Consider the following 25,458-nt stretch of genomic DNA (forward strand, 5'->3'; position numbering starts at 1 on the left):
AATTTGTAGATTAAAATGATTATTTCGTTGTTCTTCTAAGTTTGAAAAAAAATTCTTTTAGAGCAAAATGGCACCTGCTTTTCCTCAGTAATCCTATCATTTATCAGGTCATCGGGTGAGCAGGCACAGATAGCACAGCGGGACAATAAAGAGAAAACGCAGTCACATCAATATTGATTACTATTTTCCACCAACAGTCTAAACCAGTGTAGGGTACCGCATTCAGTTGTCTTGTTGTCTTTAGATACGCCCAAGACTGAGACGTGACTGGGAGGACGTTTAAAGGTATTCACGCTTTTATCATTTTTACTCTATTTAATTAACAATTTTGAAAGGTCACTTTTAATCGAACTTGATTTGAAGAAAAACATGTCAACATTGATTTAATAAAAAATAATATGGCCGACTTTAGAATAACCTGACCAGTTGTTCTACAAAAGAACTTCACACCTTTAAAAAAAGAACGAGGCATCAATACAAAGAACCATAGTATGTGGAAGGGTATTCCGAAGGTTAGCTTTAAAAAATAACAAGTTTGCAAGGAAGAAATTTTTATTTTTTTCATTTTATTGTCAAATTTGTTCAATCTTGGCTTACCGGTTTTTTTTAGATGATCACACGATCCAAAACTTATTTTTAGTTTGCTATTTGCGTTATTTCGGTCTCAAGCCACTGTTGCCTTGTTAGGATGGGCAAACTCTAAAAATGACTCTTCAAAGTTACAAATTTGAAAAAAACAAATAATCTAAACATAGTGCTTGAATATACACAAAGAAAAGAGAATGTGACAAAATGACACAAAGACCAATTATTGTTCTGAACGCCTTTGAGTATTACTGCGAAATTAAAGGAAAAGACTTTATTTGAAGAGAGACAATTATATTAACCTTGATTTTAGATTAACAAAGAACGAAGTTACGTGGACGGGGTATTCCGAAGTTTAGCTCTAAAAAAATAAAAATTTGCAAGGAAAATTTATTATTATTATTTTGTCAAAAATGTTAAATCTCGGCAAATTACCCGTTTTTAAGATGAATTTTACTGATCAAAAACTTATTTTTTAGAATGCTATTTGCGTTAATTCAGTCGCAAACCAGTGTTGCCTTGTTAGGATGGGCAAACTCTTAAAATTATACTTAAAGTTACAAATGTGAAAAAAAAAACTTTTCTAAACAGAATGCTTGAATATAAACAAAAAGAGAATGCAATAATAATGACAAAGACTAGCGATTGTTTTGAACGCTTTTTAGTACTACTGCGAAATTAAAGCGAAAAAGTATTTTTTCTTGTCGGCAATAAACAGATAAACGAAAAATATCTGTTTTACAAAATTCCCAAAATGTAGTTGAACTGTGGTATCTAAGGGAGTCAATGGGAATTGATAAAAAAGGATTATTTCGTTGTTCTCCTAAGTTTGAAAAAAAATTAAGAACAAAATACAAAATAGCACCTGCTTTTCCCCGTGTAATCCGTGTGATCATCCGTGTGATCATCTGGCGAGGAAGCACGGTTAGATAGCACAGTAGGATCAAGAAGAGAAACCGCAGTCACATCAATATTGATTACTATTGACTACCAACAGTGTAAACCAGTGTAGGGTACCAAAACCCAGTGTGGACCAGTGAATAGTACTTAAACCAGTGTAGCGCACTAAAACCAGTGTAAACAGTGTATGGTACTAAAACCATAAATGTAAACCAAAGCAGTTACTGACACCAACAGTGTAAACCAAAAGTGGGTACTGACACCAACAGTGTAAACCAAAAGTGGGTACAGATACCAACAGTGTAAACCAAAAGTGGGTACTGACACCAACAGTGTAAACCAAAAATGGTTACTGACACCAACAGTGTAAACCAAGAGTGGATACTGACACCAACAGTGTAAACCAAAAGTGGTTACTGACACCAACAGTGTAAACCAAAAGTGGGTACTGACACGAACAGTGTAAACCAAAAGTGGTTACTGAAACCAACAGTGTAAACCAAAAGTGGGTACTGACACCAACAGTGTAAACCAAAAGTGGGTACTGACACCAACAGTGTAAACCAAAAGTGGTTACTGACACCAACAGTGTAAACCAAAGGCGGGTACTGACAGCAACAGTGTAAACCAAGAGTGGGTACTGACACCAACAGTGTAAACCAAAGGCGGGTACGGACACCAACAGTGTAAACCAAAAGTGGTTACTGACACCAACAGTGTAAACCAAAAATGGGTACTGACACCAACAGTGTAAACCAAAAATGGGTACTGAGACTGACGGATTTGCAACCGCAAAATGCGTTTGAAGGGTAAAACGAATCCCGAAATAGGAATTTTGTTAGGCCAAATCTGTAAGGAAACCATGGAATTATCCTAAACAGTAAAATTAGCTGAGCTGGAAGACGAAACGTATTTTAAAACCTTTCCTCCCCCAACCCCACCCTCCAGCAAACCTCTCCCCCTTACCTCATCCTCCCCCAAACCCCCAATAGGTGGTTCTAATATTCACCTATGCATAAAACTCCTCGGACTGCATTACGCAATTATGCGAATTGTCCTAAAGAAGATTTTCACAACAAAAAATCAGATATAAAAATGACATGTAATAAATAACTTACTAACCTCGAAGGTTTGTATATGCTGGGAAATATTAAACTTCGGCATTGGCATATTGAAGTATGGTTCAATATTGTAATTGTTTCTCTGTTGCTTTATTAATTACCAAGTTTCATTGATATTGAACACTCTCATATTAAGAGAATATTGATAATGGTGTATAAGACCCTATGGGAAGTGTATACCTCAACTAGACTTGACTTTTTTGTAACTAGACCCTGTGTGCAGGGTTGACTGGGATACCTGAGATCTGCAACTTGTTTGTGTGACATGTATGACATGAAAGATTTTACTGCCTACTTTGGATATAATAAAACAATATATATAATCTTGTTTTTTGTTGTAAATGCCATATCACAACTTGGGCAAGGAAGGTAAGAGCATCATCTCTTCAGGTGTGGGGTGGACTTGAGGTGTGCTCCATGAAAGTAGACAGGGCTGATTGTCCTATCTTCAAATACTGTCCCCAAATCAGAGTAAGCACCGAAATAAGATTAAGGAAAGCTGAAAATGTGTTTTAAAATTGTTATTTCTTAAACATTTCTTTGGTTCACTGCCCTCAGTGTGCTATCACAAAGGGGTAAATTTATTTTAACACCCAAAGTAAGTCCTATTGTATTTATATATGTAAGTTACAAGTAAACAACAACATTTATTTATTTTGAAGTCAAATGAGAGGGCTATAGAATATCCAGACTTGATTGAAATTTATAAAGCATAAACATATTTTCAAGATCAACAACACTACAAAAATATTACAAATCTCTAGATTTTATTGAAAATGTTCCATAAAAATTAAATGACATTCAATGTAGATAAAGGTATTTCAGGGAAATAATAAAACTTAAGCTTATCTAAAGGAAGCACAAAAGTACCAAAATAATTTTCATAGATTTAAGTACATATTTTACACTTACATAACCTACAACACCAATGCTGTACTTTATTAAAATCAACATGGTTAAAATGATGAGATTCAATAAAAGAGATCAAGATATTTTATAGTACGAAAAAAAAATTCATCTTAGGGTAGCCGGTCAAGTGTCCGACGTAAAGTAGATTCATCGACAAAGCGATTTGTAGGAGACGATTTCCATCAATTGTTTCAAGCTACTTCCCTTTAAAATAGATTAAGCAATCAAGGTAAATACCTCGAGTCCATTCATGAGTGTCCAGAGTATGAGTCTAAAGCAGTCAGCACTTATCTTGAGCCGCGTGTCTCGCACTTGGGTCGCAAATGTAAACACGAGTAAACACAGCGAAATAACTTGGTAGGAATTGAGGCTATGGTTAAATATGCAGTTTTTAAATCGCGCCTTCAACTGCACAAATAACATGGATCTGAGAGCTGGAATCTCAAATTAAAGATGGCGGCCATGACACAGTTTTAAATTATGCAAAAGTTTTTGGTAACTAAGCGTTGCGATGACGTAGGACAGTAGGTTAGATACTTCGTGTAAGAAAAAGGCTTTAGTAAGGTCGCAATCAATACACTAAAAAACTAGATACAATTGGTGTATTGTATTCATTGTTCTGGTACGAGATCGCGACAGTATGGGCTTTTTGATTCTATTCTAAAAAACTAAATGGTACACGAAATGGCGCAGAGGCTCATGGGGTATTGCACAATAATACAGATTTCTAGGTACCACGAAAAAAAAAACCAGTTGAATTTTATGACTGGGATACCACAGGTATCCCAGTAAAAATGCAAATTTTCAAAAAAAAGAACCCTTGATTTATGGTTGAAGATGTAAAGCTATAGCAACCAAGTTTGAGGGGTGGTTATAACTTGCAAAGATTGTGCTGTGAAGCGCACAATTGTTGCGGTGCGCATGCGCAGGAGATGGCATCTAGCTATTCAAGTCGAATTATCAACACACACAAAATGTTATTTTTTACAAGAAAAACTTGTTCTTTATGGAATATTTTATCCTTAAGAATAAAGAATGAACCACACTTCCATATACCGTAAAAAATATCAGGATCGTCTTTAGTTTTTCAGATGATTTTCGTGGATCACATGCTAATGTTAATAAAACGACTTGACGCTTTTACCAATAAACTTAGTTACATGGTGTGTATCAGTACAAGGTCTTTAAAGGTAATCCCCCAACCTGACACCTAACCTCAATTTAAAGCATTTTAAGTTCCAACAACTTACACATTATTAGCTGAAAATTGTGACTTTGTAACTATAAAATATCCGTTTTACAACACCATCAATTCGTGACCGAATTCTTTGATAACTATAATTGCCCAGTATAAAGATATGTGACTAGTGACGGCCTGTTTAGAGAATGAAGGTCTTGGGACAAGACGGTACATAACACATCCATACATGCATACATTCATAGAATCGTGTCATTAAGTGCCTTAGTACTCTTTTCTGGTGATTTTAAAATTATCACTATCATATAACCACGGACGAGGCCGGAGGTGTTTGTCCCGCGCTAAACACCTTTTACAATTCATGGAACACCTTGTTCCTTTCTGTTTGTTGTGTGTTTGTTTATTATTATTTTACACAGAGTAACAGAAATATTAGTAATAAGGTATAAACATATATAACAAATAAAATTTCTTACTGCGGAAAAGACACAAGAGAAACTATGGGACTCCTGCTTACACGTTACAGGAATAGTCAATCTATATACATGGCCTAAACTCGGTCCGCCGGAGTTGTAGCCCTTGGCTACGTTTTCAGGTCATTCAATGTAAAGCAGCTTTGAGTAGGTTTGTGCATTTTCTAACTCAATGAAGCAGAGTACTATACTAATGACTGGATTCACTATGGTAGATAGTGTTACCCGCTTTCGTCTCCAACTAAGGCGCGTGCAGGAAGCACCTTAGTTTTCAACCTCTATCCATCTGCACTAGCTACGTAAGTGAAAATAGGCTGTTTAATATTCAATTCAACCAACACACACAGAAAGTTATTTTGTTTTCTATTTCAACTTTTATTTTATTTTATATAATTATATATAATGTATCGTTCTCGAGATGCAACCAAGTGATGATTGCTCAAATTTGTCGGAAGGTGCCGTGTAGCGATAGAAGAAGTACCTATGATGGTCTGTGCTAAGATCCCGACGAAGAAAAGAGAGCCTCGCGTGAATGTTAAAGTATAATTCAGCATCTAGATATATAAACTGTAAGTATAATAAGTTTCTAATTTATGGGGAACACTAGTCATAATACGGGAAAGTTTTTCGTTACCAACCATGACCTGCACTCTAACATTGATTATTTTGCTCTCGTGTAAGGCGTGGAATTTCAAATATGTGGGCTCTACTGCAACTAAGTTTCAGATACGCTTTGATAACCAAAATAGTAGAATAGTTAACCACAAGAAAAGATCAACGGCTGAGGCCGATGACCTACACCTCAACTCGAATTGACATAGGTGTCATTGGGGAACTAGCGGACTTGACGCACAACCTGTATACGCGCCTGATTAATCAATCTATATTTGTCCCGAGTGTGGCAGCTTTATATTAAACACAGTTTTGTTGCGGCTTTTAGAATGTATCAGTGCTAGGGGCTCAAAAAATCGTAGAAAACATATTGGGAAAAATCTTTCTTTCAGATAAATGTCTTTATTGTGTCTTTATTGTGTAGGCGTTGGATTAATTGCGCCTTCTATGTATTTGGGTGTGTAGTCTGATAATAATGTTTTGACCAACATTGCAGCTCTTTATGTGCCTGATGTGCCCGCGATAAAAATCACGGATAATTTCTTTCTTAATTTCAATAGAAAGCTATCGTCAACAAATTGCCGGAAGATCTATATTTAAACTTTTAATACCCTAAATGCTTTAATTAGATAGAAACAAATCGCTTTTTTCAGCTACAACCTATGACCTACCCTGCTTTAGAAAATGCAACGAGGTGTTGATGTTGGCTGGTGCATCGCTGGGTAATAGACGTGATACTATAAAGAACGTTAAAAAGATATATACAGACAGACGCGTTTCAAGGCTCTTGCCTCTTCATCGTTGTCTAGTGCCAAACGTGTCTGTCATATCTACCTTTCTAGCTCTCTTTACATTTCCCCGGTATATCTTTATAATAGCTACTGACAAGCCTCTGGAACCAGGTTTTCTTTAAAAACAAAATACTTGGCCTCTCGAAGACAACAAAATCTTTGAGTGAAAATAGAGTAAGTTGCGATGATTACACAGTTAAAAATTGGGATTTTTTTACTTAAATACTATATATAAAGTTAGCTATCGAAGTAGCATTTTGATAGAACTTTTACCGACAGAGCAGTTAAATTATACTTTATACAAACAAGCAGCTTGCAGTGATCAAGGATGCTTCAAATAAACAGTTTTTTTTTGCGGGCTTTTATTGGCTTGTATGCTTTGTGTAACCAAAAATTGTTAATCGAATGTCTTGTGGTCAGCATATAAATGCTTATTGTATCAGTTTCTTATTTCAGGAAGATTTCAGGAAGATCGTTACCACATGGAGGTTTTACTACTAGTTTTTTTTACTAGCATAGGTTCAATATATGAATCCCTTCAAATACATTATACAAGAAACGTAATAAATGCTAAGGCTGTACTTTCTAGGTATTCATGTCGATTTTAAGCTTCGTAAGCAGGTAAGCCCTTTTTTAATAGCAATAGAACATCCAAAATAAATGACGAAAGAAAGTATTTGTCGGTTAAATTCTCGATGTTACTCCAAAGGGATTATTTAGGACTTTCAGTATGTTTTACAGGAATTCTTTCTGATATAAAACCCGTCGAGAAGCTTTTTGCTGCAATTATTGCTGGGCCTACTTTTTCTCACGAATTGCCCCACTTCTTTATTACAGCAAAAAACGTGGGTAACATGAGTTTCGTGAAGGTCTGTCTGTTGGCTGTGGTAATTCAAGCCCTCGTTGGAGCCAGTACCGCTTACCTTCAGCCACTTACTCAGCAAGGCAACTGCAACCACTACTACAATCCAACCCTGAAAGTCAACCAGCAGATCACCCCAGTGGAATCCCCTGTTTGCAAAGGTTTTAATACAGCTCTTAGCGACTTATTCGGCTTGGGATCTGGCACCTCTGCTAACGCCGCAGCAGCTCTCACTGCCGTTGACGGAATAAAAGGGCTTACAAAAGTGGCTACTGCAGCAGCTAAGTCGTTCGGCGTTTTTGGCGCTGCCTTTGGCTTTGTTGCCTCGCTTACAGCACCATCCCCTGACGACATTTTAAAAAAGGTAAAGGTTCTTATAGCAAAAAGAATCAAGTTAATCAGTAGAGTGTTTAATGTTAGCAGTCGAAGCACATATTCTGTCATACATAATTATTTACATATTCTTAAAGCTTTTTGTTCTCCAGGCGCGCATTTGGGCCATATCTTCAGGCTAGTTCGCCAAACACATTTAGCTTTTGGTGAATTATTGGGAATATATTTATTTTTGCCATGCCTTTTTTTGAATAAGCTCAAATAAGCTCTCCCTTAATAAACGCCTCGCCGCAAAGGAAGAATACAGTATATGAAGGAGCGCCTAGCCCTTCTAGCCGCCTAGCTAGGGCCCCGAATGGTCCCCCGAAATTTCGAAGTGCTCGCAGTTTTCGGCTAACCTCGCATGCTCGCGGATCTTTTTGCGCCATGCTCGCATGCTCGCGCAATTTTTTCCGCCGTGCCCGCATAAAAAAAGACGTTTTCGAAAACTCGCAAGTGCTCGCCAAACACCATTCGGGGGCCCTATTGCTGACTTGATGAGATGTGAAAGCGATGTATATTTGGGAAGGGTCATTATTCAACAGGGGGAGGGATACAGGGTAAAGGGCAGGGGCGTGATCAATTTCCGAGGCTCCTTAAGGTCTGTTCACAATGCTTCTGGGGAGAACCCCAGACCCCCTAAAATGGATAAATGAATGTGATGCGCCTTCTGCTTTATGACCTGCGTTTCGCTGGCGTTGAAAACCATTATCCCCTAATGTGTGACCGTGGTGATCCTAGAACCTAATCCTTCAGAACCTAATCAGGACCTACACAGAAACTAAAAACGGTCAGGGGGTCTTCAACAAAAATAATAAAATAATAAAAACACCTTTAATTGTTAATCAAATCATCCGAAAGAAAGGGATTTTTTTCCATATGAGATCTGCATAATTTTTTGGACCAGTTGACACCGCGGTGACCCAAAACCTAAAATTTCTTAGAACCTAAACAGAACCTAATAGCAAGGGGGGGGGGGGGGGTAATTGTTAATAACAAAAAATTAAAATTACCCATTTTCTGCATAGAATTACAGAGTAGGGCTGGATATAACTCAAAAAATTTTACAGCGATGTTTTGCGCTATTTAGCGGATCTAGGCTAAATTGCTATTTTTGTCATCACTAGCGTGAAATATTCAAAAGGCGATCCTACACATAAACATAGCTTAATACAACTGAATAAAAAAATACGGGGGAGCGAATTTGGATTTTGTTCGTATAAATAGCAGCTGGGTAGGAGCCATTTTTTTTTCTTTATTTATTTTTTCTTTCTTTCTTTCTATTTGTGTTTTGTGTGAACAAATCAAAAACGGGTTCAAAAATTATGCAGATCTTGCAGAAAAAAATCCCCTTCTTTCGGATGATTTTATTCTATTTTGGTCAATTTGAGTCCAGTTTATATTTAACTCTCCGTATTTGAAGCGCAGTTACTGTAGTTGATGTAGCTAGCATGACGTCCAAGCGCGTGATTCAAGCGTGACTTCCGGTGGTCTTCACCGTTCATAGCATTCATTATGTCAGCGCCAAAAGTTCAAAAGTAGACGATTGCTGTCTGAAAACTTAGCAATAACTTATCGCTAAATCGCTATAGAAACGTTTTAGAAATGCATATTATTGCTATTTCCTTGCGTATTGCATAGAAATTTGCAAGCGTCTAAAACCAGAAACCAGACAAGGGATTCTAATCAGACATTAATCTAGGATCCACACAAATTACAGAAGTTGCTATAAATTTTTCAGAAACCCATATTTATATATTGCCTTTTCATCGATTCTAGCTGATTTTACTCGTTAAAAAGGTATTTTTATTATTTTTTTACGTACCCCCCTGACCGTTTTTAGTTTCTGTTAAGGTTCTGATTAGGTTCTAAGGGATTAGGTTCTAGGAGCACCGCGGTTCAATTGACTTGGCTAATCAGTTGCATTTTCTCTATTTAACACTTTCCTTGTCAATTTTTCAGCAACTTACTGATCGTTTTATGTCAAAATAGGCTTAGCTCTTCCCTCTTTTCAAAGTCCCTCCCAGTTCTTGTTGGAACTAGTCTGTCATTGGTTTAGAGCGATCAATTAATTAGCTGGCCTGGTCGCATGTGCTGGTCACGTGGGTAGTACAGATAGCGGGCACAAAAAAAGTGTGACATGACGTCATTGACCACAAATTTTGGGTCGCCTAGTTTACCAATTTCTATGCATGGAGCTCCGCGCGCAGCCTGCGGCCGCGCTGGCTCCGCTAACAACAACGGTTGATTGATTATGTAATCATTATTGCACTTAATGTTTCGTTAGGTAAATGACGCCTTTGAAAAGATAACGGCAGAAATGAACCATCGCTTTGAACAAATCAAAGAGTACGTCGACCAGCAAGTGATCAGTTCAGATGTTGAAGACCTCAACAGGGATTACCGAGCGCTCGCCACACAATGGAAAAACTGTCTGACCGACCGACGTTTACTGCAATGTCAGAGGCAAGTACTTCGAAGAATGGAAGCTGAAGGGACGGAGAAATTCATGATAAAAGAATTCAAGTCCAAAAGTGAAGTATCGTACCCGTACGACACAAAGAAGCTTGAAGCGTCCTTGATTGTCTTCCGAGATTTCGCCAGCACCCATTTGTATGCTCTTAGAACGGCAGCGGACTGCCTGAATGTAGATGACCCCTCAGCATCGGCCGAAGAAATGGCGGAGAGAAAACAAGACTTGAGAGATACTTTGGAAGACATTAAGGAATACGGCAAGATGTACAATGAATATGCGGGATGGGCATGTGATAACAAAACCAGGTGAGATCTAACTCTTTAAAGTTAAGAGAATGTATGAGAATTTATCTTCCCACATTTTCTCTTTCTTTCTCTTCCCATATATACTTTCCCTATTTCTATCTCTGTTTTTTTCTTCTGATTATAAGAGTAAAAAAGTCCCGTTTTATGTCCCGTTCTCTCTTCTTTTCTCTATTCCGGCCTTTTCACCTTCCCTATTGTCTTTTGTTACCTGGCAATGCCACACACTATTATTTCTGGAATAATCGTAAGGTACGCTGTACTGTAGTAAAGGAACTTCAGGGGCAGATCCAGGATTTCAAAATAGGGAGTGGATAATGGCCGGATAGACGGCTTGTATCTGATCCAGAGGTTCTTGGTAGGTCACATAGATCTAACAATACTTCAAGCTGAATTGAATTTGTCGTGTCAGCAAAGTCAAGCAGGGGATGAACAATAATTTCTCCGTAGTTTTTTAAACAGAATGACTCTTTATCTTTTGCTCAAAAGGGGGGGGGGGGATAATCACCCAATCCACCCCCCTCCCCTGTATCCGCCCCTGAACTTAAGGTTATTGCCCAGGCTAAAGAGACATTTTATTTAAATATTTTTAACAAAGTTCCGATAAAGTTGTGATATTCTAACAAAAGATCCCAGATCTGCTGCATCAGAAATGTGCAAAATGAATGATTGGTTATGTTTTTTTTATTTTAAAATCAATTGAGCAAAAAAAAAAACAATAAACAAAACCTAGTGGAAGGCAGTTTATTTTAATATTTTTTTAACATAGTTGCGATAAAGTTGTGGCTATTTTAACTAAGGATTCAGAATCTAAAAGATCTAGTGTATCAGAAAAATGCAAGAAAATATTTATGATTGACTTGAGGTGTTAATTGGATCATACTCTAAGCTCATACTTTAAACAATTAAACGCAAAAAGGAGCAAAAAACAAGTGGCAATGAATCAGTAGAGATAAAGGAACAAATCTGTGGCAATGCATTGTTTAATATTTAATGTTTCCTGTTCTGCATTAGTGAAATACTCATATTCAAGAAAATTTAGCCAAAAATCGTCGTTTTTCCCAGACGCGGTCACTTCCATATAAGAACACTAATGTATTCCTTATTTGGAAAATCTGCCCAATTCTTGTCATTTTTAGGGCTGCCGTACCGCAGGTGCTTCGCAAACTTTGTGAATTGTATTCAGAAGAGAAAAACAGTGACTGTGACCATCTTTAGTCAATGGAGAAAGCTTCTGAAAAGAAACTAAATTTCCTCGGTACCAGTCCCCTAAAACGACAACAGTTTCTTCATATGTTAAGAAAATCACGAAAAATCTCTCAAATATTTAGTTTTAAATTGATATGGTCGGAATTGTTAAATGCTAGCCAAGAAGTGATATTGGCAACCTCGCTTCTTTTTTTTCTCGGAAGCGAGCTCACTTTTGTTATCGTTATCGTTACCAGACATTTTCTAAAGTCCTGATTTTTTACCCTTCAGTCAAATTAGGAAAACCCTATAAAACAGACCCCTCTGTTGTAAATGGGTTCTATTTTTATTGTGCGGGTCATCACTTGCTCATTTCTCACTGGCTTTGTCACCTTTACTTTACTGTCTTTCAGAGGAAATATCACCAGGAAAGCATAAAAAGTTTTAACGGAATAGCGAAGGTAGAAACCTACACAGGAGTTTGGTATAAGTGTTTATTTGGAGGAGTTTGCAAGAGGATATGGTTAAATCTCACGATCCAACCCAAGTGCACCACCATGTCAGTTGATGGCCAGCATTCCTGCAAGGTCTCCAGGGAAACGAGCCATACTTACCATGAAGGAACACGCAAGTTTATGGAGAATTATCGACAACAGCTCGAGAATTCAGTCAACACAGCCGCTAGACAGATGTGCGAGTCTTCCTTTGACAACTTCATGGCAGATTTGAAGACGTACTGGAAAACGGAGTTGAAGAACACCGCTGGCCTTTGGAAACAAGCGTCTGAGGTGGCAGCCGTTGAGCTAACAAGTATTGCCGAAGGTGCCGGACAAAAAGATTTGTCCGGGAATGATGAGTCCGGAGACGAACCGGAATACTAGTTGCTTGAAAGAACCTCTTCGTAAAGGGGTACACTTCTGTAAAGGCACGCATTCGCATTGCCAAATCAATAAATAATATTCAAGCGGTTCTGCTGCTATGTCGTGCATTTGTATTTCACAAGGCCGTAGCCAGAAAACATAGCTTTGGGGATATTTCTTTCATTTGCTTAGGGGGCAGACGCTATTTTTTTCATGCGTATTTTTGCAAAATCCTGCTCTTCTAAGGAAAAACTGCCTCCCCCTTCCTACGTGCTAGCTACGGCCCTGTTTCAATTCCCTTTCCTTCATAATGTGTTAACTTATTATTTTCCCTAATTTTTGTGTCACTTTCGTTGTGTTACATCTTCGAACTTGTCTTTACATGTATATAAGAAATAGGGAACTGACGGCCAGTGCCGATGTAAAAAAATTTGATAATACTGACATTTGATTGGACAAGCACAGGCTCCCCACCCTATGCGCATAAACGCTCATGGAGGAGATCGGCAACGCATGAGCGCGCGCGCCTTTTTTGTACATCTGTGTAACAAAAATACATGAATATATGAAAGAAAGACATGTTTTTCCTTTCACTTCACTTCGGCTTCACTCACACATTACATACATACATACATACATACATACATACATACATACATACATACATACATACATACATACATACATACATACATACATACATACATACATACATACATACATACATACATACATACATACATACATACATACATACATACATACATACATACATACATACATACATACATACATACATACATACATACATACATACATACATACATACATACATACATACATACATACATACATACATACATACATACATACATACATACATACATACATACATACATACATACATACATACATACATACATACATACATACATACATACATACATACATACATACATACATACATACATACATACATACATACATACATACATACATACATACATACATACATACATACATACATACATACATACATACATACATACATACATACATACATACATACATACATACATACATACATACATACATACATACATACATACATACATACATACATACATACATACATACATACATACATACATACATACATACATACATACATACATACATACATACATACATACATACATACATACATACATACATACATACATACATACATACATACATACATACATACATACATACATACATACATACATACATACATACATACATACATACATACATACATACATACATACATACATACATACATACATACATACATACATACATACATACATACATACATACATACATACATACATACATACATACATACATACATACATACATACATACATACATACATACATACATACATACATACATACATACATACATACATACATACATACATACATACATACATACATACATACATGCATATATAGGTATTATAATATGGCTTAAATTGATTGCATGCTGGCTCCGCTTTTAGGCAGTGCCAAAATCTATATATTACTTTAGCTAGTTCGGTTAATCAGGCCTTAAGTAAACTATTAATCGGGGTCTACCTCCAAACTACCTCACTCCTTAGGGGCGAATTTTGGCCTTGAAGATAGACTAATTGAATCAACTGGTCTCTGAAAATTGATCACGTCATCTTTCTGTCCTTCTTGTTTTACTGGGGTTGCACGAACCGGTTGTCTGATCTTTTGACTAACTAAAACAACATATCAAGCACAGATTGATAAAAGTTATATTAAAAAACGCTTAATAATTAAATAACATTTTTAATCAAACTTCGTTTGAAGAAAGACAATTATTAAAAAAAACCACCTGTAATATTTTTAAAGAACGAGGTTTAGCTTTAAAAAATAACAATTGCAAAGTCCGTTTTTATTATTTGTTATTTGTATTTGTTATTTAAGTCTCAAGCCACTGTTGCCTTGTTAGGATGGGCAAACTCTTAAAAACCGCGGTGATCCTAGATACTAATCCTTCAGATACTACTAAGATACTAATCACGGTCAGGCGGGGAGGGTACTTTATAGAAAAAAATGAATGATAGATATACCTAATCACCGAGCAAAATCAACTACAATGTACGGAAAGGCATATAAATATGGTTTCTAAAATTATTTGCAGCCAATTCTATAATTTGTGTGGATAGTAGATTAATGTCTGAATAGAATATCTTGTCTGGTTTCTGGTTTAGACGCCTGCAAATTTATATGCAGTAGCGATACCAAGCAAATGGCTATGATGTGACTACAAAAAGAAAAATTTATTATCAGGTGCGGATCCAGGATTTCAAAATGGGGAGTGGATAATGGCCGGATAGACGGCTTATAACTGATCCAGTGGTACTTGGTAGTTCACCTCATACATCTTAAAATACATTACTTCACGCTGAATTGGATTTGTCGCGTCAGCAAAGTCAAGCAGGCGAAGGAAATTGGACAGTACCTCCCGTCCCTCAGACATTTATTTTCAAACAAAGTAACTTTTTACTCCAAAAGGGAATGGATATCCATTCAATGCACCCACCCTGTATCCGCCCCTGATTATGCATTTCTATAACGTTTCTTTGCCGATATAGCGCTTAATGATAGCTAAGTTTGTAAACTTTTGCACTTTTGGGCCCCGAAATATTAAAATGTTATTGACGGTGAAGACTACCCAAGTAGGTCACGCTTGGATCACGCGCTTGGAAGTCACGCTAGCTACATAGACTAAATGCGTTAATCGCAACAATGCGTTAGAATTGAACCATCGCTTTGAACAAATCAAAGAGTACGTCGACCAGCGAGTGATCCAATTATATGTTGATGGCCTCAACAGTAATTACAGAACGCTCGCCACCCAATGGAAAAACTGTCTGACCGACCGACGTTTACTGCAATGTCAGAGGCAAGTACTTCGCAGAATGGAAGCCGAAGGGACGGAGAAGTATATTTTGAAAGATTTCAAGTCCGAAAGTGAACAATCGTACCAGGAGACCACAAAGAAACTTGAAGCGTCCTTGATTGTTTTCCGAAATTTCGCCAGCACCCATTTGTATGCGCTTAGAACGGCAGCGAACTGCCTGAATGTAGATGACCCCTCAGCATCGGCCGAGGAAAAGGCGGAGAGAAAACAAGACTTGAGAGATACTTTGGAAGACATTAAGAGATACGGCAAGATGTACCATGAATATGCAGGACAGGCATATATGGAAATAAAACAGAAACAGGTAGGATCTTAAATTCTTATTATAATTTTTTTCGGGGTCCGGTATCCATCAAGCTGCGTGCTCTGATTGGCTCTCGTGAGTTGATTTGTAAAAGGACCATCGAAAACTGGCTTTTGGTCTTCGGCTTCGGCGGTAAGTATTATCAAGACTTCGGTCACGGTAATCCAAGATACGGACATCCAAGTAGGTAAATAACATATATTTAAAAAGAGTTAAGTATGATAATTTTTCTTCCTACATATTTTCTTATCTTCTCTTCCCGTATTTTTTTTCTCTATTTCTCATTCTCTATATTTTTTCTACACTCACTGTAAGAGTGAAAGAGTTGCTGCACAAAAAGCCCAAAAGTTGCAGAAAATTAAAAAGTTGCCACCAAAATTTTCAAAAGTTGCTTGATTTCACGAGCCGTTTGACGATTAATAATCAAAATATATATATATATTTTTTATTTCCATAAAATATCTACCTTATATATTCTTTAAATAATCAAAGGAGATATACAAAACATTTTTATGTGTAAATTTCAAATAGTTATTTGTTGTAATCAATATATATATTATAGAAACACAACATAAGATATAAGTTTCTAATCCACCCCGTTTTATTATACTTTAAACAGCAATTAAGTTTACTTCCTGTTTTTATTGCTGTATTTTATCTGAGAAGGCGAATGTTGCAGAGAATAACCGTTGGATTTCAGCGCCCGTTAGATAGATAGCTGCCGTCCAGTTTGCAGTGGCGCGTGCCGGGTTAAATCATTCATTATATTTGTAGTTATAATGTAAATATCCTTAGTTTTGATCACTTATAATAAAAAAATCCTTTCAACAAAGATCTTTTTGGTGTTTGTGTCCATTTGGTGCTTAAAAATTACCAAGGAAAGCAAAAATTGCCCTTAGTTGCTGGCACTTAACAAAAGTTGCTCGAAACGCTAAAAGTTACTAAAGTTGCCAAGCACAATCTATATATGCCTACCGTGGACACGCTGCTGGTACGCGGTACTGTAGCAAAGGAACTAAAGGCATTTTAGATTAAGCGGGTGGAAGATGGAAGAAGTAACTGGCAACCTAGCTATCGTTAACGAAGATTTTCTTAAAACTTGATAAAACCCTATAAAATAGGACGCCTCTGTTATATAGGGGTTCAATTGTAATATTATTGCGCGGGTCTTTCTTGCTCGTCTCACTGACTTTGTCACCTGTCCTTTACTGTTCAATCTTTCAGAGGGAATACCACCAGAACAGCATCAAAAGTTTTCATGATGAAGCACAAGAAAAGTCAAAATCAGAATGGTTTGGAAACAGTTGCTCTTTCATGTATTGCTATAAAGTTTGGTTGACGCTCACAATCCATCCCAAGTGCACCACCATGTCAGTTGATGGCCAGCATTCCTGCATGGTCACCAGGGAAACCAGCCGTTACGATAAAGCTACGCGCGGGTTTATGTATAAAAATTTTAAATCAGAGCTCCAGAATTCTGTCAGAGCAGCCGCTAAACAGATCTGCAAGTCTTCCCTTGTCAACTTCATGAAAGATTTGGAGACCTACTGGCAAACGGAGTTGGTGAACACCGCTGGCCTGTGGAAACAAGCGTCTGAGGTGGCAGCCGCTGAGCTAAAAAGTATGGCCAGACAAAAAGATTCGTCCGGAAATGATGAGTCCGGAGACCAACAGGAATACTAGTTGCTTGAAAGAACCTCTCCGTAAAGGGGTACACTTCTGTAAAGACACGCATTTGCATTGTCCAAGGAATAAAAGATATTCAAGCTGCTATGTCGTGCTTTTAAACATTTTAAGGGCCGTAGCAAAGAAAATTAGCTTAGGGAATATTTCTTTTGTTTGCTTCGGGGGTAGACGCTATTCATGAACCACCGCGGGCTACGACACATGGGTTCTCTGGTGCAACCTTGATTTACGTAATTTCTTCAAACTCTCCCTATTCTCTTCAAGTTGTGCCTGTATGTTTAGTACAAACAAGAGTGAGAAGAAAAAAAATTAAAACTACTCGATAAAACGAAAATTCAGGGTAGAGTCCATTTGTAATTTGTTTTTCACTGAGACATCAAATGTTGAAAATGGCATTGATTAATTTCTCGCGTTCTTATGCCATTCCCGTGCTGCGCTAAATAGGTCATTTTGAAAGCCCTATTATTTTAGTCCGCCAAACATGAATATCAACTCATATATTTTCGAAAATTGTAAGTCCCCTCCCCCCGTAATATTTCTACAGTACTGACCCGCACTGCTTAACTTTTTCTAACAAAATACATAACGAAAATTCCTACCCCAAGGTGAGGGCATTACAAAACCCGGTGTCAATAGATTCTGTGGATACCCAGGGGTAGGTCTAGCTTTTTGCTGAAGGGGGGGGGGGGGAGAGGGGCGGTAACAAAGGTGGAGGGGGTATTTATTATTTGATATCTTTGGCTTAATAGAAGCTCAAAGGGGGCTATAAACCCCCTAACACTCCCCCTAGATCCTCTACTCGCGAAGGGCGGACCGCATGTGAATCGTGAGTTGAAGTTCTGAAGCGAAAAGAAAAAAAATAGACACTTGTGAATTTCTCACTGGGTTGGCGGTCGTTCGCAGGTGCTAAATGGACAAAAAGTAAGGCATCTATTTATGCGACGTGCTGTAGAGAGTATGGAGGCCATGACGTGTAGTATAGAAGAAGACTAATTATAATTTTTTTTTTAAATTCAGGTAATTCTTTTGAGCCATTATTTTTGCACCTGCAAGTTGTAAGTTTGAAAATCTAAGGGAACCCTTACTCTTAGAACCGCAGTTTAAAATAGACTGAAGTATTTATTTCAAAAGTGGAAAAATCAACGAGTATTTTTATTAATATAAGAAAATAAACAAAATTCTAATCAAATTATGTTATAATAGATCAAAATAATATCTCTGCATGGGAGTATTAAATCGAACGCAAGTAAAAATATATATTTTTGTGCCAATGTGACAATTTGCGTGGATCCCTGTCGGTTAATAAATGCGCATGTTGTTTTGATATAAAATAAATCTGTTTCAAATTTTAAGCAATAGAAGAACGCCACTTTATTTGTATCATGAAAATTCTATTAGTTTTCTCACTTCTTGCTGTTAGTGTTCAGTTGGTTTCAGGGTCTGAATCATTGACTAAGCGCTTGGTCAAATGCGAAGACGTCAAGACCGGATCTTTGCCAATTCTGTGCAGCGGTCCGTGTAAGACTTTCTACTGTCCGTACGTCTGGACGAAAAACAGCGGCGACTCCATCTCGAAATACTGCTTCTGCACAGAGAACGAAAACTCCTCAGGGATTCAACACAACAGTGGTAACAACGAGTTCAATTTTGATGAGAACGAGGAGGTTTCAAGTTCAACTGCTGCTTTTGCGACAGAATCGAATGGAGGTATTTAATCAACGTAATCCGATCGAATTATTGTCCGAAATTTTAATACCGAATCACTTGTTGTATTCTATTTTTATCCACTAAAGAATCATAAGTTTTCAATTTCATCTACAACCTTATTCATGTTTCAGACTCTTGAACGCTCTTTATGCTTGCCTAAAGGATAATAAATCACGTGTTTCATTTGTCTCTTGTGCTAGAATCTGATGTATGCATTTCACCAACGATTCGCTTGCCATCTCACCCGATATCGACAGCAGCATTCGATATCGCGTCAATCGCATCGTCTGTCGACCCTTCCAGCAGGTCTATGTTGACATCGTCATCAACGACAGCAGCATTCGACATCTCGATCATCGCGTCGTCTGTCGAGCCTTCCAGCAGGTCTATGCAGACATCGTCATCAACGACAGCAGCATTCGACATCTCGATCATCGCGTCGTCTGTCGAGCCCTCCAGCAGGTCTATGTTGACATCGTCATCAACGACAGCAGCATTCGACATCTCGATCATCGCGTCGTCTGTCGAGCCTTCCAGCAGGTCTATGCAGACATCGTCATCAACGACAGCAGCATTCGACATCTCGATCATCGCGTCGTCTGTCGAGCCCTCCAGCAGGTCTATGTTGACAACGTTATCAACGACATTAAGCAATTCGATCATTTGTAAGGCAAAGCATTTTGGGGTTGGGAGCGATGAAATTTGCCAGGCAAACTGCGACGGCGCAAATATGGTAAAGTTTTGTCAATTTGCGACATGCTTTTGCTCCATCCCTGGCATGGTTATGCCAGCTTCCATTTTCACTGCTCGTTGCACTGCTAACGCTTACGGGAAGTTGCTAGGTGGTAGTTCTGCTGATCAACACTGCCAAGATGCATGTAAAATTGGAGTATGCGGTTTTACTTTATGTGACTGCAGATGATATCAGCAACGTCTTGGATATTTCCAACGACATGTAGAGTTAGTGGATGGGTAAATCCGAGACTTGCCGACTCGCTTGCCGACTCGCACTACCAAAAACCAACGCAAAAGGTCCCACCTCAAACGTCTTACACAACACACACACCGCAAAGCCATAGTAAATCTCTCCACACACACCCTCACACCAGACATGACCTCAGTCCTCCACAAAGGTCTCAAATTCGTCCCCACCCCTCCCCCCACACCTAGACAAACACTTCTTACAGCATCTCGGAAATTCACAAGACTCATGCACCTTAGATACCACTTCCGCAACCAGCCCCACACTCCCCAACACCCTTTTAGAACCCCAAGCTCCTGGGACCCACCCACCCCACCCAACCACACATTACGCACCTACACCAATACCATCACACACCAAATCACCAACACACCCACCCCCCCACACACAAACACACCCAACCTCACACCATCTGAACGCACCGCACTTAAACAATTATCGCAACTACCCCACACCATCATCAAACCAGCCGATAAAGGGGGAGCCATCGTTCTCTGGGACACCAAAGACTACCTACTAGAGGCCAACAAACAACTCAATGACACCAATTATTATTCCACAGTCTCCCATGACCATATACCCTCCCTTGCACATAACATTTCCCTATACATTCACCAACTGTTGCAAGACAACATAATCGATGAACCTACTCACGATTTCCTACTTCCCCACACACCCCCACGCACACCCCTGTTCTACATGTTACCCAAAATTCACAAACCCCACACCCCAGGCCGCCCAATAATCTCAGGTTGCCAATCACCCACAGAAAAACTCTCCATCTTTCTTGACCACCACCTCAAGAAATTTGTACCACACATCCCCTCCTACATTAAGGATACCACACACTTCCTACAAACAGTCCTCTCCCTCCCCACACCACTACCAGACACATGTTTTCTTGTCACAATAGACGTCGCGTCTCTCTACACCAACATCCCACATGAGGAGGGTATAGCTGCCGCCCTCTCATACATACAAACACTACCCGCACACAAACGCCCTCCTATCCATGTTTTTCGCAGCCTCCTCAACTACATCCTCAAACACAACTATTTCAAATTCGACAACAAACACTACCTACAACTCCGCGGAACAGCCATGGGAACTCGCATGGCACCCTCCTACGCAAACCTATTCATGGCCTCTGTGGAACACCAACTCCTCCGCAACAACCCCCTGCCACACTCCCCACACACTTGGCTCCGCTACATTGATGATATCTTCATGATATGGACTCATGACGAGCCATCCCTCCTCAACTTCTTACAATACATCAACAGCATACACCCCACCATTAAATTCACCCATGAATACTCTCCCACCCGCATTAACTTTCTTGACACCTACATCCACGTCACACCCCAACGCACCCTCACATCCAGTCTATACACCAAACCCACAGACAGCACTCTACTTCTACACTACCACTCACACCACCCACTATCCTGCAAACACAGCGTCGTTTATAGCCAGGCCCTCCGCTACAGACGCATTACAACCGACACAAATACCTACAAATCACAACTCCTTAAACTCAGACGCATACTATTATCACGTGGTTACCCTGATCATGTCATCCACACTGCCTTCACCAGAGCAAGCCATTACACGCAACACCAACTCCTATTCCCCAACACTCCCACAGCCACCCCAACAACCACCCCCACCCCACCCGCCATACCTTTCATCACACCGTTCAATCACAACACATCAACCATCCCCCGCATCCTTCATGCTAACTGGGAACTCATATCCAGCGACCAGGAACTATCCTCCATATTCCCCTCACCCCCTACCACAGCATTCACCAGACACAAAAACCTTAAAGACACACTAGTCCACACCAAGTTCACATCCACGACACACACTCCATAGATACACTTAACAACACATCACCACTTTCACCACATCTCACACCTCACACCAACACCACATCAACTCAAACCACAAGAGCGAGTCAAATGAGATGTACGCAGAGGGAAGCAACACGCCATATCCACTCCAAGTCAGCCAATCACCAAAGAGGATTCACCACTACCAAGACCCTCAAGAACCGACGAACAGCCCCTCTACAGAAATATAACTGATATATATACACTGGATAAAAACTCGGAAGCCAGCCATCTACAACCATAAACCCACAGGCCCTAACAGAACGACAAAAGGAACCCTACGAGTCTCCTGTACCACACAGCATATCCACACCAATAAAAACAATCCTTCTACAGAAGTACATCCCCGATCCACCGACAACAAGCCATCATCTCCAGCTATAGACAAACCGGCCTCAACAATGACCGTAGAAAAACTTCCACGAGACTCCTACATAACACACGCTACTGCCCTGAATATCCTCACCTGGCTCCTCACCAACACTCCATTCTCTCAGCGTATGCCACCCCGTCATCCTATCTAGCACAGAACATTTCCAAGATATTCCCGTACAATAATATAGCCATTCGTTTTATTCATCCGCCATATTTAGCCAATTTTGTAAACCAAACCGCAACCAATTTAATAAATACCCGGATGTACAATGGCAGGAACCGGAAACAGAGACATCTATTTTCATCTTTTACTCGTATAACCACGAGCGCAATCCCCTCAGTATCTAGCACAGAACACTTCCAAAATATTCCCGTACAATAATATAATCATTCGTTTTATCCATCCGCCGTATTTAGCCCATTTTGTAAACCACACCGCAACCAATTTAATAAATACCCGGATGTACAACAACCGGAAACGGAAACAGTGATATCTATTTTCATCAAATACCCGTATAACCACGAGCGCTATCCCCTCATTACCCCTCACTTCGCTACATACGGAATACCTGCAAGACAGACAATCCAAGCCCAGCGAATACACATCTCTTTACCTCATTCCCCTGCGCGCTACTTTTTACTTTTCAGACCAAGCCATGTACTCAGGCGAAGCCAGGCGATACACAGGTTTGACAATTACATGCACCACGCTTCACTAGAGGCATTACTAACGAGCGTGTAGGGGCGGGTGATGAGGGCCTTATCATTCGAAACACGCTTCATATACGAATCATCTCCCTAGTTTTTTCCCCTTTTACTCCCACCATCATCGCCGGTTTTCCCCTAGCTTTCCCTTAAGTCATTTAAGTTTTTATTTACATTCTTTCCTGTAGTATGATTTTGTTCCGATACACATTTTTAAGCTGGTTTCTGCTTTGTGAATTGCTTCACTAACAATTTACTCATCGGGTCAGACACGAGGTCACTCGAGTTTAAACAAGCAATTATCTCCGATCCTATAACACGTACGACCTCATTATGAATAGGGGAGATCTGTTAGATCTGTTTTACATTCTTTTCTGGAGAATGATTTTGTTCTTATACACAACTCCAAGCTAGTTTCTGCTTTGTGAATTGCTTTACTAACAGTTCACTCATCGGGTCAGACACGAGGTCACTCGAGTTTAAACAAGCAATTATCTCCGTTCCTATAACACGTGCGGCATCATTCTACACTCTAACCTTTTGCCATCGCTGTTAGAACCCTTTGTCTTTCATGTAACTCCATCAATACACATATTTTCCGTACAAATTCGCATCATTCACGTGAACTTATCTACCTCATGGTAACGCATCGGCTTGTGTCAAAGCGTTAGTTCGTTCTAAATTTGTTCGCATAATTAACTTACCGTATATGCATTAGTGCTACGTCACTTCCGTTCTATTCTTAACCCATAAAAGTTAGTTTTCTTTGTTTTCTTTGGTCTCATTATATTGTTTCTTATAATATTTCTGCGCTACAATTTATTTTACAATTACTTTCGCTGTAACAGAAACTATTCTATTATTTTTGGTAGATTTTTTGACACTTTTTGGAAATATCTCCTGTTCATTTTTTACATCATTTAGGCATTATATTCATACTCCATATTGTCACAGTAACGATCATGATATACTATTTCATACCTAATAGTTCCCACAACTACACCTACTCCACATCTCCCTCACCACCACTCTTACCTATACACCATACCAATTTTTTCCCCCACCAACACAGCCATTAGCCATCTCCATACCACACCATATTATTACTAATTTTTTCTTTTTCACCTACCCACCACACACTACCACAACCTATTCTATAGTCCCACTTTATCTTTCCACCACCCTCCACCACCTACTAGTCTTACCTATCCACCTCCCCACCGTAATTACATTACCACCATCTCCACTCCACATCACCTTACTAGCCATCCCTCACCATCACCCTCCAACATCACCATACCATACGATTACACCCACCTCACTACCACACCACTTTAGGCACCTACGTCTTGGTACGAATACCCGATCCAAACCAAAAAGTCAGTTTTCTTTGTTTTTTTTAGTCTCATTATATTATTTCTTATAATATTTCTGCGCTACAATTTATTTTACAATTACTTCCGCTGTAACGTAAACTATTCTATCATTTTTGGTGGATTTTTCGACACCTTTTGGACATATTTCCTGTTCATTTTTTACATCATTTAGGCATTATATTCATACTCCATATTGTCATAGTAACGATCATGATATACTATTTCATACCTAATAGTTCCCACAACTACACCTACTCCACATCTCCCTCACCACCACTCTTACCTATACACCATACCAATTTTTCCCCCACCAACACAGCCATTAGCCATCTCCACACCACACCATTTTATTACTATTTTTTTCTTTTTCACCTACCCACCACACACTACCACAACCTATTCTATAGTCCCACTTTATCTTTCCACCACCCTCCACCACCTACTAGTCTAACCTATCCACCCCCCCACCGTTATTACATTACTACCATCTCCACTCCACATTACCTTACTAGCCATCCCTCACCATCACCCTCCAACATCACCACACCATACGATTACACCCACCTCACTACCACACCACTTTAGGCCCCTACGTCTTGGTACGAATACCCGATCCAAACCAAAAAACTACTATACAAGTTACAGAAGCTAAAGTTTTCTTTAGAGCTGAAAGGCTTATGACTCCAGACCCGAAAAAGAAGGGAAAAGCCGTAGCATGGTAACAACATGAAACAGATCACGTTTAACAAAATTCGAGACTCTCAATCAAAAGGCAAGGCCCTTGCCAAGTCGTG

The 25,458-nt window shown here is 39.1% G+C and overlaps 3 protein-coding genes and 1 long non-coding RNA gene across 5 annotated transcripts; 2 read left to right on the top strand and 2 right to left on the bottom strand.

The window, feature by feature from the left end:
* The first annotated feature begins 127 nt into the window (after positions 1 to 127).
* LOC5520671 lies at positions 128 to 12,758 on the top strand. 2 transcript variants are annotated; one of them, XM_001640440.3, is made up of 4 exons: positions 128 to 285; positions 7,427 to 7,815; positions 10,111 to 10,604; positions 12,203 to 12,758. In XM_001640440.3, the coding sequence occupies exons 2-4, from the start codon at positions 7,444 to 7,446 to the stop codon at positions 12,225 to 12,227; spliced, it is 891 nt and encodes a 296-aa protein (XP_001640490.2). In that variant the 5' UTR covers positions 128 to 285; positions 7,427 to 7,443; the 3' UTR covers positions 12,228 to 12,758. The 2 variants fall into 2 exon arrangements, with proteins under 2 accessions (XP_001640490.2, XP_032221545.2); XM_032365654.2 differs by lacking the exon at positions 128 to 285 and adding an exon at positions 5,651 to 5,755.
* Positions 1,076 to 3,868, bottom strand: LOC125557467. The gene is made up of 2 exons (XR_007305291.1): positions 3,753 to 3,868; positions 1,076 to 1,493 (listed from the first exon to the last, which is right to left on the bottom strand). It is a non-coding gene; the product is annotated as an uncharacterized LOC125557467 (long non-coding RNA).
* Positions 12,759 to 15,444: 2,686 nt separating the features above from the next.
* LOC116603895 lies at positions 15,445 to 17,709 on the top strand. The gene is made up of 2 exons (XM_048720277.1): positions 15,445 to 15,938; positions 17,163 to 17,709. The coding sequence occupies exons 1-2, from the start codon at positions 15,633 to 15,635 to the stop codon at positions 17,619 to 17,621; spliced, it is 765 nt and encodes a 254-aa protein (XP_048576234.1). The 5' UTR covers positions 15,445 to 15,632; the 3' UTR covers positions 17,622 to 17,709.
* A 1,046-nt stretch (positions 17,710 to 18,755) lies between these two features.
* On the bottom strand, positions 18,756 to 23,043 carry LOC125557574. Its single transcript, XM_048720278.1, has 3 exons — positions 22,675 to 23,043; positions 19,576 to 19,951; positions 18,756 to 19,209 (listed from the first exon to the last, which is right to left on the bottom strand). The coding sequence occupies exons 1-3, from the start codon at positions 22,721 to 22,723 to the stop codon at positions 19,104 to 19,106; spliced, it is 531 nt and encodes a 176-aa protein (XP_048576235.1). The 5' UTR covers positions 22,724 to 23,043; the 3' UTR covers positions 18,756 to 19,103.
* Positions 23,044 to 25,458: the final 2,415 nt, after the last annotated feature.

The sequence above is a fragment of the Nematostella vectensis genome, chromosome 12, assembly GCF_932526225.1.
Source record: "Nematostella vectensis chromosome 12, jaNemVect1.1, whole genome shotgun sequence".
Classification (NCBI taxonomy): Eukaryota; Metazoa; Cnidaria; class Anthozoa; order Actiniaria; family Edwardsiidae; genus Nematostella; species Nematostella vectensis.